This window comes from Notolepis coatsorum (assembly GCF_963971535.1).
Source record: "Notolepis coatsorum genome assembly, chromosome: 9".
Lineage (NCBI taxonomy): Eukaryota > Metazoa > Chordata > Actinopteri > Aulopiformes > Paralepididae > Notolepis > Notolepis coatsorum.
Genome location: NC_140173.1, coordinates 149,569,117 through 149,590,821, shown reverse-complemented (window position 1 = coordinate 149,590,821; position 21,705 = coordinate 149,569,117). Strand labels below are relative to the sequence as shown.

At 40.1% G+C, this 21,705-nt stretch overlaps 1 protein-coding gene across 2 annotated transcripts in view; it reads right to left on the bottom strand.

The window, feature by feature from the left end:
* The window catches only part of eif2ak2 (eukaryotic translation initiation factor 2-alpha kinase 2), a 37,854-nt gene that overhangs the window by 3,065 nt on the left and 13,084 nt on the right, over positions 1-21,705 (bottom strand). For both annotated transcript variants that reach the window (XM_084321372.1, XM_084321373.1), the window contains exons 7-18: positions 20,334-20,466; positions 18,360-18,427; positions 17,637-17,718; positions 14,522-14,547; positions 13,191-13,230; positions 12,977-13,059; positions 11,657-11,776; positions 10,519-10,638; positions 8,989-9,190; positions 6,735-6,878; positions 4,705-4,806; positions 3,768-3,830 (exon numbers count right to left, since the gene is read on the bottom strand). In XM_084321372.1, coding sequence (XP_084177498.1) covers positions 3,768-3,830; positions 4,705-4,806; positions 6,735-6,878; positions 8,989-9,190; positions 10,519-10,638; positions 11,657-11,776; positions 12,977-13,059; positions 13,191-13,230; positions 14,522-14,547; positions 17,637-17,718; positions 18,360-18,427; positions 20,334-20,466 — 1,183 coding nt within the window. The remainder of the gene's footprint in view (positions 1-3,767; positions 3,831-4,704; positions 4,807-6,734; positions 6,879-8,988; positions 9,191-10,518; positions 10,639-11,656; positions 11,777-12,976; positions 13,060-13,190; positions 13,231-14,521; positions 14,548-17,636; positions 17,719-18,359; positions 18,428-20,333; positions 20,467-21,705) is intronic.

Below are 21,705 nucleotides of genomic sequence, written 5' to 3'. Positions count from 1 at the left end.
TAACACAATGGGGACGAACAGCGTATATATCCGTGTTTCGATTCCACCCATTGTGGACAGAAGCACGGATAAATCCGTGGCAAGTTGTTATTGCTTTTATTCCATTTTAATAACCTATTCAAGGTCCCCGAGCGGCACTGCAGATGTACCCTATTCTTTGAATTCGACAAAGTGCAATACCGGCCAGATCCTCTTAGGGGCGCTATCGCGATAATGCAGTGTTCCCTGTGGCCGAACGGTGGACTATTTTTTTTTTTACTTTCAATGGAGTTTTATGTTAGGTCGATTCTGGATCTGCAGCCTGTAGCTTGGATTACGTTTTGCATCGCAGATTTCACCATGCAATAAGGGGATTTATCATCAGCCAATGGACATATCGATCTACCAGATGGCGATCGATAACGGGGAAATGCTCGGGGGGATCCCACCGGACCACGGTAAGATCTTTTTAACGTAAAGTACATCCCGATAGGGCCTTGTTTTGATAGCCATCCAGGCGTTCGGCCTATGAGGCTAATGAGGCTAACGCGGTTATTGGTAATCAATAATCAGAAACGACGTCCCCCACCCCCCCCCCCCCCCCCCTTTCATGCATACATGCGTGAGGATTGTGCCGATCATATGCAGTTTGAGTTTTAACTGGAGCGTATCTATAACCGAAATGCCATTGGATTTAACGTTATTAGCTATTAGCCCTGTATCTCGGCTTCCAGGAAATATACTAGACCAAATCCGGTATAAAGCTTATATTCACGGCGCTATAAAATGAGAACGTATTGATGATTTTTTTTTTTCTTTAAGCCATTTTGAAGGGACGGTTTATGGTCTCAATTCACAATGAGAATGGACAGATAGCAATACTATAAAGTATAGATTTAGCTCTACAAACAGCCCCACGTCTGTTTACATTCCCTGGTCCTCTTGACATTAATTAGACTCATCCCAGTGGCCGCGAAAGTGTTAAGAATATCGACAGGTTAATTACTTTATAAACTTTTTTTTACAGATATAGCGAGCGACAACACACTGACTGGCTCCTCATGGGGCGCAGCTGGCGCGGCGGGGATTGAGCTTAGTGAAGTTAGCTCATCGGCCATTAGCATCGATTGTAGGCCTGTTCGCCAGGCACCTCTGCACCTGTCGTCAACCGGTGACAGGGAGGAGATGGGAACGGCTGTTGGACCGGTGGTGGATGAGGTGGGGACGCTTCACACAAGAGCCCTGGCTAACATTGGAGGGATTGCCCCGCTCACTGGGGAGGCCTCAGGACGGAGCGTGTGCGACCGTGGTGCTCGGAGAGGGCCCGGTCCGACAGGCAGACGGAGCTGACCAGAATGCAGGCTAACCTAGCGAGGCCCGGTGAGGACCAAAGACCAAGATCGGAGGAGGTTTTGAACCTGGAGGATGACCCACCCAGAGTGTGTGCTAACGGCGTGCTATGGAACCGGCTATGGCCGCTCACTCAGCTCAGAGAGAATAGCGGGATTCTTTGTAAATGACGTATGTAATTTAACTCAATCAGCGCCAAGAGGTCGCTTTTTACCATGTGGTAAGAACGCCACCGCTTTAAAGAATAGGGATACATGGCGGTGTTTGCAGGGCTCAAACTATATTTTATATCATATCAATGGATATAAAACTATTGCCCATTTGACATCGAGTATCTATAGTTCAATTTGTGAAAAAGAAATAAAAATGTCATCCATACATTCCCGTTTTATACCGTGGTGAATATGAGTATAGTTTTAGAGTAATCCTGTGTAATCCCAGAAAACGCCGCTATGCAGCGTTTAGTGCATTTAACTAGAAGCCGTGGCGTTTCTCGCATATATCAACAATCAATCTGAAATCAATGCTATATTATCGGTATTATGTTTCATCATGAATGCGTGAAAGGGGGGGGGGGATGCTCTGATCGCCACCAACGGCATACATTGTGGAGTAATGTTACAGTAACACTTTCGGATCACAATGAAGGCATGCTCGATCAACGCAAGATTGATACCATAAGCCCTTACCTTGACTAGGATGGACTGCAAAAAGAATATTCCAATTATCTGATGGCCATTCCAAGTATTGATGTCGATCGTGTTGCCAACATAATCCACCAAAGAACATGAATCGGCGGTGCTTGATTATCCTCAATCCATGTGTTATAACCGCTTGCCATGCCCCACTAGGAAAACCCAGACGGGACTTTTTAGATCGACGTACAGGCCAAGCCAGAGTTTCCAAGGATGTGCAATACCGGCCGCAAGGCGGCAGGTGGCGGTATTGGACATTTGCGATCTCAGACTCATTCCCAATGATAACACAGGCTCCCTCGATGGATTATGAAGGGGAATATCGAATAAAAGAAATAACGATAGAAAACCCGACTTTTCTCGGGTTTGGCGCTCAAGCGATGGTGAGTTAACCCGACTTTATACGTGAGAGGCGTCCAATGAGTTAATAGGGAAGAAGCACTTTGCTGTAGACTGTCGTAAAACGTATTATGTACTTCTTAGCTATGAATCAAATGTCAAGTTAGACCGCGCTCTTAAGTATTATATAAAAGAAGCAGTGAAGCCAGACCAGCACTCTCAGGTTCAAAATTTAATGGCAGCCTGAAACAAACATGTTTCGGAAATATGTATTCCTTCTTCAGTGTTATAGCTTGCAATGGACTTGCAGTCAAAATAATAGTTATATACACAGGTGGTTAATGACTTGGCAGGAAATGACATCACAGCGCAGGTGTGCCTGAGTCTATTGGTCCTCAATGACAAAAGAAAAGACCTATCAAAATAGAGTCTGTTAGTAAATACAAATTATACAAATATACAATGTATAAAAGAAATATAAAAAGACATATAAAAAAAAAAAACACAAAAGCAAAAGCAAAAATTGCATTACATTACCATACCAGAAACTTGCTATGTAACATGCCCGTAGTTTATAGGGCTAATTGAGCCCCTATACTTTTTTCTTTTTTCTATTAAGCATCAAAGGATAAACATACCTCTTGCAGGAAACAACCACTTGGATTAAACCATATAGATAAAAGGTACTTAAAGGAAACAGGTTAAAACGTTCTCTTCATTCATTCCTCTAGGTTCTATGCAATCAAACAGGTGGATATAATAACATTCTCGTTGTAACAGTAACTTATGTCTGTCTCCCCCTCTCGCGGGCCTGTGGACTAACTCAAGTCCCATGTATCTGAGATCGTTAACGGTATGTTTACACCTGGAAAAGTGTCTAGCTACTGACGACTTTATATCTGAATTTCTCACTGAACACTTATGTTCACTGATTCTTGTTTTAAAGGCTCTGGTTGTCTTCCCCACATAAGAAAAATCACACAGGCATTTTAGTAGATACACAAGATTCTTAGCTATGCAAAATGTACATTTTGTAGTCATTACGGTTAGCATTTTACAGCACTTTAACAATAAGAGGAGAATAAGAATGAGCTTGTCAAATGCCATGGTGACCAAGGAGCAAATTGAGCAGCGCCGCTATAATCCAACCAACAGTTGAGTTTCAAACTAAATACCACCTATGATGACATAGGTCATCTGAGTGAATAGTATTTTAAAAATACCATTACAAATTTACAGGACAACATAGATCTTTCCCCAGGATATTTGGTCATTTTAGGCAATTTCCCAGGTTTTCCATGACTGGAAATCTAGTCTCTGAATTTCCAGATTTTCCAGGATGAGTGGGAACCCTGTTATTTGAAGTAGATCTACTTAGTTACTAAAAAATAAGAGTAAAAGTACCTCTGGGGGAAACTTCAGCGAGAACTGTTCAGGAAACGTCTGACTTCTGACATCACTCCAAATCTGCAACAATTTTGCAACAATAATAAAAAAATATATCAAAAACCATACTGTATGTCTGCTCTTACATATCGTTTGTACAACTACATAAAGTTTAATTATCAATACCGACGATTGCAGCCATTTTGGAAATGGAACCCCTTGCGGCTATTCACCGCAAAACAAGGGACAATTATAACTAAAATCAAGAGTCAAAATCTCAGCCTCTTCCATTGGGATACTTTTGGTATTGGATAGTACTTCAAAGAACACGAGTCAAACAAGAAGATAAGATACTAATTTCCTCTCTGTGCGTTCCGTAGAACGCTATCCGGCTGCAAGATACCCTAACATAGCACAAATTAATGGAAGCCGCTACAGACCAGCTAGCCTAGCTGAAAACTCCAGAAGAGATGTTTTTTAGCCAACAGCTGGGCTAGCTGGTCTGTATCCGCTTCCATTAATTTGTGCTAAGCTAGGCTAGCTTGCAGCCGGATAGCTTTATTTTGAACGCACAGAGGGGAAATTGATATCCATCTTCTTGTCGGACTCTGGAGAAGACAGTAAGTGCATTTCCCATGATGTTGGCGTGTTCCTTTAAAGTTTAGTTTTCCATATTGGCAGTAAAATATATATATTTTTTAATTCAAATTAAAAAGTAATTTTAAGGCATACAAATTCTACATTTCACAATATGTATGTACCTTACTGGTACATGTATCTGCACTGCATGAATTTGTAACAACGTTTTTGAAAAGACTGATAGAGCGGCTAACTTTAAATAAAAGAAATTATTTTGGCAACTACTGTACCTGGGAAATCTTGGAAAATGAAATAAACAGTATGATGAACACACTTTTTATGTAAATTGTTTTTAATGTTTTGTTAAAAGACTCACCGCAGCTTTTTCGCTTTTAGTGGACCTCTTCCAAAGGAGTTCAAAATATGTCAACCCCAGAGCAAATATATCCACTTTTCTGTCATAATTGCTCTGGCTCATCTAAGAGAGAGAACAGGAAAAGAGTGTTAAAAATAGAATAGAAAAACAGAAACTTGCAGTATCTCTGCACATCCGTATCTTGTTTGATTCAGGACGATAATCAAATTAAATAATTCATTCAATTGATTAAACAGCATATCCCATTTACTATCTGCAGGTTTCAACAAGTTCAATTAAAGACTTTTTAAGACGACTTAGAGAAAAATTTTGTACAAATTTCACGATCATACTAGCAAAAGAAAAACACACTGAACCCGGCGGCTGCACTAGTGTGCACAGGGAACAAACTTAACTTTTTGACTTACCAGCCATTTGGCTGGTAGATTTTAAAAACTACCAGCCAGGCAGATTTTTTACCAGCCAAAAATTAAAAATAGCTTTTTAGTATATCACCATGTGTTATTATTACTATATAATACTCTCATATGATATTTTCAATTAATACCATAAACAACATAAGGAATATTAGCATAATTTTGAGTGGACTGAAGGAATGAGTCAGCGTTAATAGTTTTAAATGCAAATAATTTATTAGAAGTGGGGTTGGGGACACACTGTTTCAACTCACCACCCCCGCATCATATTGTAGTCTAGTCTGTCTTCAAACTTCCACTCCTCTCGAAACCTTTTTATATTTGAATATCAACATTATCTGTGCATCCTCAGTAATCCTGAGTTTACTACAATATACTCCTCTCCTGAGTCCTGACTAGTGACTTCATCGTCTTTCCAAACGCACGCACACACACAGAGAAAGGGAGAGTGACCCCCCCCCCCCCATTTCCCTTTCCCCAGTCCACACTGTCTGCTGTTCTCTATGGCTCTGCCGCTGATCAGGATTAGCTTGTTAGCTTACGCTAACATAACGTTCATTTCGGGCGATGTGGGCATAAAGGAATGGCGACGATGCAATGCATGTTAGATGCATTTGACCCGTTGTGAGAAGAAGAAAAAACCACAGACTTATTTCGGCTCGCAAAATAGGCGCACTGCTGTGTAGCTCTGCTCTCAGGGAACAAACTTAACTTTTTGACTTATCAGGCATTTGGCTGGTAGATTTTAAAAACGACCAGCCAGGCAGATTTTTTACCAGCCATTGGCTGTTGGCTGGTACTTATTTTGTTCCCCGAGTGTGCACATTTAAATTCTTGCGTGTTCCATACAAGCTCTCGCTAGACGCACCAAGCTCCCAGTAGCTTCGCAAAAAACAACAACTTGAATACAAAAACATTTCATATATTATTTCATCTCCTGACGACTGCCCCCCCCCCCCCAAATGTTACCTGTGCACTTGAAATGTAAGACCTTTCAAGGCCTGAAATTGAGAATTATGGATGTAATACTTTTTAAATACTTTTTAATACCCCGCAGATACCCTGATAAGAGTAAATGGCCGCCATGTGAATATGGTAAATTGTAGGAACTAAAGTTTTCCTAGATTTTGAAAGGCATTTCATCAAGACTGCTTAATGACAACGTTTGTTTGAGCCCCTAGTTATACATTTTTTAATAAAACATCTTCATAGGCATTTTCAAAATATCTCTAGTTAATACACGGCTGGATTTGGTCTTGATTAGCAGTAGACGTGTTTACATCTCTCCAATCACTTAGATTTGCAGTATTTAAAGTGATTTAATCCTTTGGAATGCCCCTATTTGAATTAGGGGGGAGCGGGGCTAATACTACCTGCCAATCAGGGTCCAAGAAATGCAAGAAATCGTTTTTCTAAATCATTCCATAAATACCTTATTAACTGAACTAATTGTGGTAGAAAAACAACTCAAATTACTTTTGTTTTTAGCTAAGACACAGTGCATTCAAAAACAAATGTATGAAAAGACAACAGGAATTATCCGGAATAAATTCAGCATGTAAACGCACTCAATGGCAGAGATTGTAAAACAAAAGCCAATACAAGCCATCTTACTTGTTCGGGTGCCATGTAAGACGTAGTCCCTGTTTTTCTGGTTCTCTCAGTCCGGTTCTGGTCATTGTCGCTATCGTCTGCGGTGACCAGTCCAAAGTCCCCGATCTTCACCCCTCCATCGCTCCCAAACATGATGTTGACAGGCTGTTTGCAGGAAGACAATGGACACCAATACTAGGGCTGTTTGCAGGAAGACAATGGACACCAATACTAGGGCTGTACCGAAGAGTTCGAAGCTTCGTTCATAATGTTGACGTTCGAATTCTAAATCAACATTGACATTTTTTGTAAATTTATTTGTATTTTTATAATTTTTTTATGTGTGTATTCATTCTGTTTAAACCAATGGGGTTTTTCTTCACAGTTGCAGATAAAGATTAGGCTACACTAATATTATACTATTAGTATATGACTCGTCATAAAAATTTAAATAAAACATTCATCATAAATGATGTAGCCTGTCTGCATCTGCTTGGCGCTCCATCACTTTCGTACCAACCGTTGCCCTTATTGGATTATTTATGTTGATGAAACTGATGAGTTATATTCATTAAAGAAAGTTGATTTAATTAAAAAAAAATTACAAATTTAATCAGATGAATCACTTTATTCAAATTGAGGATTTAGTTTGAGGATATTTATATATAATTTTTTTTTTTGATTACATCATAAAATATGACGACTGACATTCGAAGCTTCGTTCGAATACTTCAATAGAAGCTTAGAATGTTAAAAAATTACATTCGGTACAGCCCTAACCAATAAACACATCACACATGAATGACAAACAAGACTATACAGTTTGTCCCCCCGCTAAATGTATGCAGCACCCTCAATCAGTGAAAATGGAAAGTGAAAACACTTGGCATCAAGGGTGTAGGTTTGGTTTCAACATGGGGGGGGGGGGGGGGTCTGGAGGTCCTCCCCCAGGAAATTCTGAGCATCAAACATTTAATACATAACACCTGCATTCTGGTGAACTTTTATGCGCCAATTTATGGTGGAAATGTCATGCTCGGGATGGGATTCCTTTCCACCCTGTCCCCACCATCCTGAGCATGACATAAGAGCAAAACGGTGTGAATATGGTCTACTGCCAACAAATGCAAAAAAAAATTATGCAAAGAGTTAATTGTTTTTATTTTTATTATTATTATTATTATTATTATTATTATTATTATTATTATTATTATTATTATTATTATTATTATTATTATTATTATTATTATTATATGCACACTTGTATACACAATTATTAACACATTCAGCGCCAGAGGTCGCTGTGGGCCGTATGGCCGTGTGTGCCAGCGCTTTAATCAATGGAGATACATGCCGGTGTTTGTAGGGCTAAAACTATATTAAATATCATAGCTATGGATATAAAACTATTGCCCATTTGACATCGAGTATCTATCGTTCAATTTGTGAAAAAGAAATAATTTTTTCATCCATACATTCCCGTTTTATACCGTGGTGAATATGAGTATAGTTTTAGAGTAATTCTGTGTAATCCCAGGAAACGCCACTAAGCAGCGTTTAGTGCATTTCACTAGAAACCGTGCCATTCCTTGCCTGGATCAACAATCAATCTGAAATCAACGCTATATTATCAGTATTATGTTTCATCATGCATGCATGCATGAAAGGGTGGGGGCGGGGTTTCTATGTTTCGATCGTCACCAACGGCATACAGTACGTTGTGGAGTAACGTTACAGTAACACTTTCGGATCACAATGAAGGCATGCTCGGATCAACGCAAGATTGATAACATATAGCCCTTACCTTGACTAGGATGGACTGCAAAAAGAATATTCCAATTATCTGATGGCCATTCCAAGTATTGATGCCGATCGTGTTGCCAACATAATCCACCAAAGAACATGAATCGGCGGTGCTTGATTCTCCCCAATCCATGTGTTATAAACGTTACTACTGCCCGACTAGGAAAACCCGGACCGGACTTTTTAGATCGACGTACAAGCTGAGCCAGAGAGATTCCAAGGATGTGCAATACTGGTCGCAAGGCGTTAGGCGGCGATATTGGACGTTTGCGATCTCAGACACATTCCCAATGATAACATCAGGCTCCCTCAATGGATTATGAATGGAAATAGCGAATAAAATAAATAACGACCAAAACCCGACTTTTCTCGCGGTTTGGCGCTCAAGCGAGGGCGAGTTAACCCGACTTATCTCGGGTCTGCCGTCCAATGTGTTAACAGTGAGAAGGTACTGTGTGAAACCTGGTCTCACCTTCAGGTCTCTGTGGATGAGTCTCCTGGAGTGGATGTACTCCACGCCGGTCACGATCTGCAGAGCGATGACCAGACTCTCCTCCCTCCTCCTGGGGTCTCTCCGCAGGGTGTTCCTCTCATCCATCCACACCTCCAGAGTCTTGTTGCACAGCTCCATCTGAATGTACAGGAACTTGCCTGCCGTAGTATCACTGCCAGACCTGACGACATAAATAATGACGAGAAAAACAAGTCAAAAGTCAGGAGGTAGAGCAGTCGTCTGGTGATCAGAAGGTTCCCGGTTCGATCAGTCTTAATTGGTTTAGCCCTGATCCCCAAATGTGGTCATCCATTTAGCTTAGGCCTTCGGCATTGTTTGTATCTTGTATGTAGGTATATAGGCCCATCTGGGTCTCTTGCCTCTACTCAGCACCTTTATACACTTTCTGTCATGGTCAATGTTTTTACGGTTTTGCTGAAATGGTGCGAAATAAAAAGGCTGTCAAAGTTAACGCGGTATTAACGCGTTATCGCCGATTTGATTAACGCCACTATTTTTTTTACTCACGATTAACGTTTAAGAAAAAATAAATCTTTGAGGAAGGGGCAAGAGAGAAAGAGAGCTGGGAGAGTGTGTGTGTGAGAGAGAGAGAGAGAGAGAGAGAGAGAGAGAGAGAGAGAGAGAGAGAGGGGGGGGTGAGTACTCAGCCCTTGTGTGGGTGAATGTAACAAGTTCCTAACGTTTTCTTTCCCCTATTATTTCATGCACACTTTATTCATTGTTTTAAATTATTATTTTCTTTTAGGTTATTTTGTGCATCACTTTTTTCACATTTTGAATTTGATGCAAATTTGCAATGCATGAGGGTCATCCTTTTGTGTTAAATGGCTGCATAAAGCAAGCATTTGTTGACTCTCATGTTGATAAGAGTATTAAAACTTGGAACTTGAAAAATATCCGTTTAAGGTAGATAACAAAAAAAATTCAATGCGATTAATTTGCAATTAATCGTGAGTTAACTATGGACAATCATGCGATTAATCGCGATTAAATATTTTAATCGATTGACAGCACTAAAAATATATATATATATACATTAGTAAAACCCATGCACAGAAGACAAAAAACATTCTGTTAAATCATAATAATATAGTAGTAATAGAGTGGTAATATAGTAGTAATAGAGTAATAACTAGGGGTGGAACGGTACGCATTCGAACTGTACACCGTTCGGTACGACCTCCACGGTTCGGGGCATGTGTGTATTGTTCGGTTATAACGACGAACCGAACCGTATTTTGTGAACCGTTCTACCCCTAGTAATAACATAGTAGTAATAGAGTAATAATATAGTAGTAATAGATTAATAACATAGTAATAATATAGTAGTAATATAGTAATAGAGAAATAATATAGTAGTAATAGATTAATAACATAGTAATAATATAGTAGTAATAGATTAATAACATAGTAATAATATAGTAATAAGAGTAATAATATAGTAATAGAGAAATAATATAGTAGTAATAGTGATGGAACGAGGCTTACAGTGATATGCTGTCGCTTGTGTCACACTGATAGTCGAAGTCATCGATCCAGGAGGTGTAGTATCGGACGATATGAGGATGCTGGAGGTCAGCCAACGCGCCCACCTCACGCAGCGCTTTCCTGAGAGAGAGAGAGAGAGAGAGAGAGAGAGAGAGAGAGAGAGAGAGAGATTTTTGCCAGGCGAGCGATTTTTTAAGCGAGGCGACCGACAGAATTATATCGCTTCCATTGTTATGAATGAGAGAACCCACACGGCAGGAGATTTTGAAGCGACGGTCGCGCAGCAATTTCTGTCGCCTGGCAAAAAATCTACCTGATCCTATTTTTTGAGGCGACGGCAGGTGACAGAGCAAGGATGAGGAATGAGGAAATAACATGACTTCTACAGTAGAAGTAGTACAGAAGTTCTACTGGTGTATCATTTGTACACCATTAATGTATCAATACATGCATTGATCAATAACCTACGTATTATTACCATGCTACTTATGTTAATTATTATTAACAGGAACAATTTAAATAAATAACGTTAGTTGGAGAAGCTATAGTGGCCGCGTGTCATTAACTTATAAATGAAGTGTTTTTATACGCGGGTAACAAAATAAGTTGTGGGTGTTGACAGAGTTTAATGTCCAGGCTGCAGCTGATGTAGTTTGTAAGGTTTATTGTCCAAAGAAATGATGGTTGAGAACACAACAGTTTGCGTCTTCAGTGAAAAAACTCTCTCAGCAGCTGCATAATACTTGTCCGATCGGTGGTAGTGAACGTATTGTAGCGATCAGTCATGCAGTAATGTCAGGAAGAATGAGGAGCGGTTGTATTCGTATAGGTGGTTTAATTCCACCTCAATATGGGTTTTACAGGTTAATACTTCCCTCGTAAAGCACAACACAGCTACCTGCTAATACGCTCGCTTCACGACAACCTAACGTCCGGTCCCGGCGGTCCGTCCTCCTATATCTCCCGGGGGGAAACACCCCCAGCTAACTTAAGACAGAGCGACACATAATAGCTTATTATACCTGAACGGTCGCGTCTGGTGTGGGGGGCCAAGCGATTGTCGTTGAGCGACAGACGATCGCATCGCCAGGCGACGTCGGTCGCTCGCCGTGTGCGGACCACTTAAGAGTACACTCACTTGTTGCTCCGCACCTTCTTCACAGCGAAGAACTTCCCTTCAAGTTGTCGTCTTGCCTTGTAAACTTGGCCAAAGCCTCCTTTGCCGAGCCGCTCTATTGAATCATACTCTGATTCAAACCTGTAGACATAAGATATATACTATATCAACATAGATACTTTATCATTCAAACCTGTAGACATAAGATATACACGATATCAACATAGATACTTTATCATTCAAACCTCTAGACATAAGATATACACTATATCAACATAGATACTTTATCATTCAAACCTCTAGATATAAGATATACACGATATCAACATAGATACTTTATCATTCAAACCTGTAGACATAAGATATACACTATAACAACATAGATACTTTATCATTCAAACCTCTAGACATAAGATATACACTATATCAACATACCGTAATTCCTCTAATAGTAACCCCGGCTTGTATTTGTTTCAACTGTAGCGGGTACCAGGCTTGTATTAGGAGGAGGCCTGTATAAGAGGGAGGCCTATATTTCAAATTTTCAAACGGATCATAATGAATAAATCAACATTTTGTGTCAGTTTGAACCCAGTAAAATGTACTGGGTTCATTTATTGAAACCAAGTACTGTATGAAATAGTAAACAGTGCAATTACAGGTGGTCACTGGTCATTTCAACGTTTTCAAAGTGAAATCAAGTAACTAGCTCAGTATGCAGCTCAGTATATTAGTAACCCGGCTTGTATTAGGAGGCCGGCTTATAATTGCTTAGCTCAAGAGCGCACCCGGCCATTAATAGAGACCCGGCTTGTATTTGAGACCCGGTTACTATTAGAGGAATTACGGTAGATACTTTATCATTCAAACCTGTAGACATAAGATATACACGATATCAACATAGATACTTTATCATTCAAACCTGTAGACATACGATATACACGATATCAACATAGATACTTTATCATTCAAACCTGTAGACATACGATATACACGATATCAACATATACTTTATCATTCAAACCTGTAGACATACGATATACACGATATCAACATATACTTTATCATTCAAACCTGTAGACATAAGATATACACGATATCAACATAGATACTTTATCATTCAAACCTCTAGACATAAGATATAGACGATATCAACATATACTTTATCATTCAAACCTGTAGACATAAGATATACACTATATCAACATAGATACTTTATCATTCAAACCTGTAGACATAAGATATACACTATATCAACATATACTTTATCATTCAAACCTGTAGACATAAGATATACACTACATCACGTTACACAGCTCTCGGATTGGATGGATGCCATACCTTGAGACTGCAGGTTGGCTAGATGTCCTCTGGGTGGCGCTAATAGCTACCTTTGTTTCTCTTGAGAAATCAGAATCGTCGCCCTTTAGAGGAAATAAAACATTAGTAAATTACTTTGCAACAGGATTTCATGAAGGTTATAATACTGTGCAACAATATTATATTGTTTTTATAAAGTGAATGAGTAGAATATCAAAGAGGTGAGATGCCTTACTTTGCTCCAAGTTGGTGCCATTTGGAAATTTGCTGCAAGTCTAAGAAGAGAGAAAAGAGTAGATGATAGGGATGTTCGATATTGGCTTTTTTACCGATATTGTCCAACTCTTAATAAGCTGCAACGTCCCGCATATGGGAAGTTTTTCGGATTTTTTGTAACCGGCACTTTGGCAACCCCTAGTGGCTCGGGTGTGCATATTTTGTAATACAATATATTATATCGAATTGAAGGCTTATTTGTTGCCTGTCGATAGCGACAAAATCCGTCAAAATCCGTTCAGCGGTTCTCGAGTTACATGCCGGTATTTGAGGCTTGTGCAAAGTACACGTTATTGCGCAAAATACCACTCCCGACTCAGGCTGCAGTAGTTCCGTCAATCTAGATCCGATCTAGAAAATTATTGTGGATCGTTGTAACCAATGAGTGTGGCTTTCCAATGATACCCCACATGGGGATCTAAATAAATTAAAAAAAAAAAAACAGGAAGAAACACGAAAACAGGAAGAGCAAAACTTTTTTCTTTGTACACAGTACAAAAATCACTCCTAATCACTCATTTCTGAATGGATATTTATGGAATTTGGATATCTACTACATAAGGCTTCAGGCTATGGCTCTGTCCAGATTTGTAAGCCATACCACCTTCTGGGGAAATATTACCTCTGGACTACTAACTACTACAGAAAAACTTGAGTAACAAGTATTTTTACAACTCAAGTTCAGACCTATGTAACTATTACTTTAGCACTAAAAGTGAATATCTTTTATGGAATCAGAAACTTCAGAATGTCATCTTTCAAAAGAGACCAGGCTCATGCATGTGCTATAAGTATAAAGTATGTTGTTTTGGTTTTCAAAAAAAGTATGCAGTCCTCAAGTTCAAGTTCAAGAATTGCCACTTTTCTGCCCGCTTGTTAAGAGGTTCCGATACCGATATATGCAGGGTTTCCCCCCCCCAAAAAGACGGAATAATTTCAGGTAATTAACATTACATATCTCTTGTCATGGAATTAACACAACATTATGCATACTTTTGACAATAAATAAAATAAGAATTTGCTTGCCTGGGTAAATAAAGGTTAAATAAATGGAAAAAATTAAAAACCGATACCGATATTACATTTGAATGCCAATATCGGCTGATACTATCGGTAGGCCGATAATATCGGACATCCCTAGTACATACTAGACCTGACTATGAAGTACATACTAGACCACACTATACAGTACATACTACTAGACCACACTATACAATAAATACTAGAAAAATCTAGACCACTATACAGTATGTTTAAAGAAAAGAGACTTACTGTAAATAGACTACTCACCTTATTTTAGGCTTCACATCAGAATTCTGAAATGACAATCAACATGGAATCAAATGAAAGAAAAAGCAACTTTCCAAACGGACACATGAACACAGCCACGCCCACGAGCACAGAGGGTCCAAGCTCATGGCTTTCAAATATTCAAACCCATTTACTAACCGTCAAACTAAATTAATGTGTGCAAAACTGTTTTGACTGGCCAGCAGCATAACTAATACCATTATGTTAACACTTTAATCGCCATGGGTTAAATTCATAATTTACCATCCCTCGCCAGCTCTATTTGTCTATGGAGAAGTTCCCCTTCTTTGCAGGGCTATAACTTTTAAAATTCTTGCTAAATTGCCATTATTATGGCCCATTCAATGTCCTATATGTATTGTTCAGGGTGTAGCAACGTTAAATTTTTTTTTTTTTTACTTTTTTTTTTTAGCGTTTATCGCTTTTCTGGTCAAGCATGACCGACAGAAACAGGTTGAAATGGGATGTAGAGCAGGGGAAGACATTCTGAGAAATGACGGCGGGTCCGGGAATCGAACTCGTGTCCCCCAGATCCGTGACGAGCACGGTTTTCCCCGACGCAGAAATAGCGCCGAGATATGCGGTGAGCTACGGGAGCTCCCTACGTTAAACTTTTTCATTCACATATTCATACTAAAATATGGTCTAAAGTATAAGTATGTTTTTATCGTTTTCTGCAGCTTTCTTCAGAACGTGATTTATAGCCCTAAATGCATTATATTGATGATCAAATACAGTTTGGTAGGAATCTGTGCGAGATAAAAAATGTCAACTGGACGTGGTTCTAGAAGTTTCTACGCATCATCTGATGATGACCGGATGGGCGGGGGATCGTTTATAATTCCGTGGGCAGCGTTAGATGATTCATCCAGAGTGGGTCATATGTTCATCATAGCAGTTTATATGGAACACGTTATAATATAACGCTGAATCTTACCGTGGCTTCCTCGCGCCGCTGGAGAAATGCCCGATCCATTTCCAGGTTGTATAATAGTATATACGTCCAAATCATGTTGTTTTTTTGAGTTATTTGCACCGATCGATGTTCACTGTGTCAATACGGAGTCTCTCTAACGATAGCGAGTGCCCGGACCACATATGAATGAGCACTACCGGTTCAAAGGTTAATTTCCGGTTGGCGATCTGCCGATCGGCCACCAGATGGCGCTCTTGAACCGCTAGAGAGTTGAGTGGAGCTTTGCAGTGTGTCTCAGGGCTCCGGAAAGGAAATATGATTTCGATGACAGATTTTTTAAATATTGACATCAAAGACGAGTTACGGCGTCTTCGGCAGAATGAGCATGGCTAGGAATGACGTGTAAACTCGTCCACGGCGATCATAGTGTTAAAGGTCCACACATTTTTGCACACATTCATATTTTTTGGGACACAAACCGTTTTGCACACATTCACACTACTATTCAAACACTACACTATGAATTGAAAATGGGGGACCCTGATGTAAACAAGACAAACGTCTTTCTCTGGTCTCCCCTTAACAATTGTGTGTATTGAGCCGTACTGTATTGTAGGGATGGGTACCGAATTCGGTACTTTTGAGTATCGATTCAAGTGAGATACCGGGGGGAATTTTTTTTAATTTTTTTTTTTTTTTTTTACCTTTTTTATTTTCATGTCAACGTTCACACGCACAATATATGCTTACCTAGGATTTGACTTGATTTAACAACAAAGCAGTCGGAGAAATGGCAAGCCGAAAACGATCGAAATTGTAGTTATTTGAAGTTTGGATATTTTTTTTCACGACTGAGGTAGGTAAATTAAATTTCTTGAGACTAAAGTACCGAAAAAAGGTACCGTTGGGTACCAGTATCGATTCACAGGTACCGGTACCGTATCGGTTCAAATGTGAAAGGTACCCATCCCTTTGTACCCATTCTGCAATCTGTTCAATAAAGTTTTCATTCATTCATTCATTCATTCAAACACATCAATTAGTTTGACACTTTTTTGTCCTAGCACATTTTCGGGCAGATTTTGGGATTCACCAACGGTCCCTTCTCCTGGATTCGGTCTTAACTTAGAGCGCTGAAGAGCAGTCGTAATTCGGACAGAGTGGTGTGCGCCATGTTTTTAATTAAGGGCTTTATTTGGGAGGAATCATGGTGATTTCGTTCATGTCAACTCTACAGGCATCCTTGGAATTAATTAATCATAATAATAATAAATATGACAATATTTGTATGATAAAAAAATTTAGTTTTCCATTTACAGTCATGCATCAAGAGGCATCGTGATGTCAGAAAATAAATAAAAACACTACACCAACACTGCAAATGACAGTGGATAAATAAATAAGAACTAATAATTTCTTCTCTCTGATCAACTGTGAAGAGAAAGTAGTGCGGAAGAACGTTGGTGGGTGTGTGTGTGTCTTTCCATTGGTTAACATTATTAGGCGAACAAGAAAACGATGAACATTTTCTAAAGTTATGTTTTTGTAGGTTTTTGCTACCAGGCAGTCTGGTAGAGAGAGAGAGAGAGAGAGAGAGAGAGAGAGAGAGAGAGAGAGAGAGAGACCGGGGAAGACATTCGGCAAAGATCACCGGGTCCGGGAGTCGAACCCTGGTCGGCCGTGTTGCACCGTAGTGCTGTATGTGGTGCGCCACTCGGGCGCCCTGCGATGAACATGTTCAGCCTAGTGTAATAACCCTGCTGTGTTACAAACATATCATTCATTCATGGTTTAGTTTCAGGCACACCGGTAGTAAGGGGAGGAGGGGAGAAACAGCCCAGTGCAGACTAGAGTGCGCGGTTAATTTGTTATGTCGACTGGTCATCATGCCTTTACAAGCTTCAACGTTTTATTCATCATCTAAATGTGGCAATACAAGCTTGATATTCAACGTTAAATGAATGCCCTGTGTTAAGACTGTTAGTAAGCCAGTGTAAAGTAAAGTAAAGATATTGAGCATACATTTATAAAATGTGCAACCCTAGTTTCACCTAGTGGTATGAGACGTATTCGTCGTATGGCTGCACGTACCGCACCGCGATGCACGTACCGTAAACTCGCGGGACGAATACACGTACCGTTACACCCCTAATATATAGTATACAGTATATGGGTTACCTTGGGCGAAGACCCATCCGAGAGCGTTGAGTCACTCGCAGTGATCATGACGAATGATGATGATGACGAATCAAGGGAACCCCTTGTTGATGCACATAAGAAAAAGCAACGTTAGAATGTTTCTCAAACTCTTACGGCTTTAAGACTTTATAAACTTTATAAGTTTAAGACAAACAGCTGAGGAGGCCGTCTTTATCCAGACTGACTGACAATAAGGAGGGTAGAACTAAGATGTTTAATTTCACGTCACCGAACATCGTAGGCAGCCAAGTTCAAAATCAAGTAGTCGTGACGGTAGAGAAAGTAAATCCCAGTGTCTTAGGCTTCGTTCACACTGCAGACGAAAGTGGCCCAAATCTGATTTCTCTGCTCATACAGTATGTGACTGGGATCTCTTTTGAACGTTGTCAACAGCACAAATCACATGGAATCTGGTCTTTTCAATTATGATTTGGGGCCACTTCCATATGTGGTCCTAAATCAGATACAGGTTGGATTTTTTGCAATGCGACCTCAGTCAGTCATGTAACTTTCATGCTACTTTTACGTCACACTCTAGATTGACATTTGCCAAAAATGTCTGGAATCTGATATTGGCCACATTTACAATTTAGTCATTTAAAAAATTATGTGAACATCCAAACAAAAACAAATCAGATGGGAGCAATAAATCAGAATTGAGCACTAAGGCAGTGTGAAAAGGAGCCTCAGTTGGTTACTTACCGAGAACTTGAGGGCATAGATGGACTAGATGAGGCTCCTTCTTCAGACAGAGTTGATTTGCAGGATATCTGAGAACAACAGCAAAGACAACAATCGATCCTTAATGTAACCCAGATGTTTCTTTTATTAACCCTTGTGTACCACCGTGTGGTGTTTGTGTTAAATGGACTGCATTTATATCCAAAGCAACAGTTATCCAAAGTGCTTCACAACCTATGCTTCACATTTTACCCGCTCACTCACACATTCACACACCGACGGCGGAGGCGACCGTGCAAGGTGCCAACCTGCTCATCGGGAGCGGTTAGGGGGTTAAGTGTCTTGCTCAAGAGGACACTTCGACGCGCTGCCCCGGGAGGAGCAGGAATCGAACCAGGAACCTTACGATTACCAGACGACCGCCCCCATGTTTGAACAGTATATCCCCCCCCCCCCCCCCCTCACCCCCCTCACCCCCACTCCCAGAACCTCTCCAGGCCTGGAAGACGGCCGTTTCTGGGATCGCCGTGACTTTTTCATGTTTCAGTTTCGAACCCTTGTACCACACTTTTTTCTTTTTTTTTATTGATCTTTTTCCCCCTCCATTTTCCTCCGATTTTCTCCCATCCCAATGTTAGTCGTATGCCAATTCCCAATCCCCTTCCTGGTCGCTGCACACTTACCCCCCACAGTCAGATCATCTGGGAGAGTGGAGGCTATCACGTGCTTCCTCCGACACATGTCCAGCCAATCAACCGCTTCTTTTCACCTGGCAGTGCGGACTCTCACTGAGAGGGCGTAGCGTGTGGAAGGATCACACTATCTCACTCAGGTCCTATCCGCGCTTAGCAGGCGCCCCGACCGAACTGTAGGAGTCGCTGTTTACAACGACCCGGACCCATCCCGCCAGCTTCTCCCACCCTCTAATACTGCCAATTGTATTAGTGTGAACGGCCAGCCAAGCTGGTGACAACACCGGAGCTGTGAGCTGGATTCCAGCTCACAGCTCCGGGGTTGGTGACGAACGCAATCTCCGCTACGCCACCTAACCTAGAACAGACGTTAGTACTAGGGATGTTCGATATTGGCTTTTTTACCGATATACCGATATTGTCCAACTCTTAATTTCCGATACCGATATCAACCGATACCGATATATGCAGGGTTTGCCCCGCAAAAAAACGGAATAATTTCAGGTAATTAACACAACATTATGCATACTTTTGACAATAAATAAAATAGGAATGTGTTCTTACTTGCAAGCCTGGGTAAATAAAGGTTAAATAAATGTAAAAAAAAAAATTATGCTGTCAAGCGATAAAAAAAATAATCTAATTAATTACAGGATTTGTAATTAATTAATCTAATTAATCGCATTTTAATCGCATAACCATTTTAGGCCTGATATTCTATATTCATATTTCAAATTGCATGTGTCCGGATGGCAGAATTCAGTACTGTATCTACAAAACCTTCTGTTTAATCATCTTCCATTTATTCATTTGCTTAGATTCGTCAGGTCTGGTCAATTTGAGCATGGTGTTATTCACAGTCAAAGATAAAACTATTTGTATTGATATTCTCCTTTGGTTCATTACAATTTACTCAAGCCTACTAACAGACACAGTATTTCTGACACTGGGAATACATTCCCTGAGATCCATAGATGTCCCTAGAATCAGTTACCAAGAACATGCAAATGGACTATATTAAAAAAAAAGTCTGTAAATGTGTATTCTATGTTCTTATGGTATGAATGAGATTTTTTTTTTAAGTATTCAAAAAATAAAAAATAGAAAAAAGAATTAAATTAATTTTGAGTTAATTTTCATAACGCGATAATTTGCTGTGTAATTAATTAATGTAATTAACGCGATAAACTGACAGCCCTAAAAAAAAAAAAAATTAAACGTTTTTAAACCGATACCGATCATTTCCGATATTACATTTTAATGCCAATATCGGCCGATAATATCGAACATCCCTAGTTAGTACCTGGCTGTCCCAGTCTGACTGCTCCTGGAAGGCGGACCAGGCCATCTTAGCTGCTTGCTGCTTGGCTTCCATCGCATTCTTGCCCACGCCTTCAGGGTACTCCTTCTTGTCCAGGACAACCTTATAAACAAATCTGTGTGTGTGCATGTGTAGAGGGGGGGGGGGGGGGGGGGGGGGTAGAGGGTTTGAGATCAAAGTGCTTATATTTTTATATGGTTGCTCTACTCTCTTGTATGACTGGGCAATGACTGTTGATATAATCCTTCATATAATCCTGCATACAATCCTTCTATATACCTACTTATTAGGGGTGTAACGGTACGTGTATTCGTCCCGCGAATTTACGGTACGGGCTTCACGGTGCGGTACACGCAGCCATACGAAGAATACGTCTCATACCACTAGGTGAAACTAGGGTTGCACATTTTACAAATCTATGCTCAATATCTTTACTGTACTTTACACTGGCTTACATTGATCTTTAACGTTGAATATTAATCTTGTATTGCCAAAAGTAGATGAGTTTTACAGTTTTCTTTAGTTTTCTTGTTCGCCCAATAATGGTAACCAATGGAAAGACACACGCGCACGCGTCGCGAACACACACGCCGTCTTTCTCCACAGACTCTCAGTCACAGCTGATCGAGAAAAAAAAGAAAAAGCACTACCGTACTTTTCGCACTATAAGCCGCACCTGACTATAAGCCGCAGCAGCTAAATTGAATGATGTGTACATATATAAGCTGCATGTGTTTTAATGTTTAATTACCATATGTAAGGAGTGGAGCCTGCAGCTTAATTTGACTCAACACAGGAAACCTCACCCGGCCCGGACACGGAAAGGATTGACAGATTGATGGCTCTTTCTCGATTCTGTGAGTGGTGGTGCATGGCCGTTCTTATATTGAGCTTTAAGTTCCCACCTCTACAGAGAATGACTCCCACCTCTACAGAGAATGACTCCCACCTCTACAGAGAATGACTCCCATTGGGACACAATACTGTCGGACAAATAACAAGAATTAACTCTTTTACAAGTTGTATTAAGTAAATAAGGGAACAGATAAATAACATTTCAATGCAGTAAAAAAAGCAATATTTCGATTTTCGGGTTTTGTCCACATATAAGCCGTTATATAAGCCGCAGGGTTGAAAAATGGGGGAAAAAGCCGCGGCTTATAGTCCGAAAAGTACGGTACATACTTTTGGACTGATCATCTGAGCTCCTCTCCAGTTGCTGCTACTGTGCTACTTTAAATCCAAAATGTTGATAAATCCTCTGCCATTGTTGTGTAACATGTCATCTGTTCTCTAGTCTTCTTCAGTCTCGGCTTCACATGAAGTTAAATCCTCTCTACAAGTGAAACTGAAA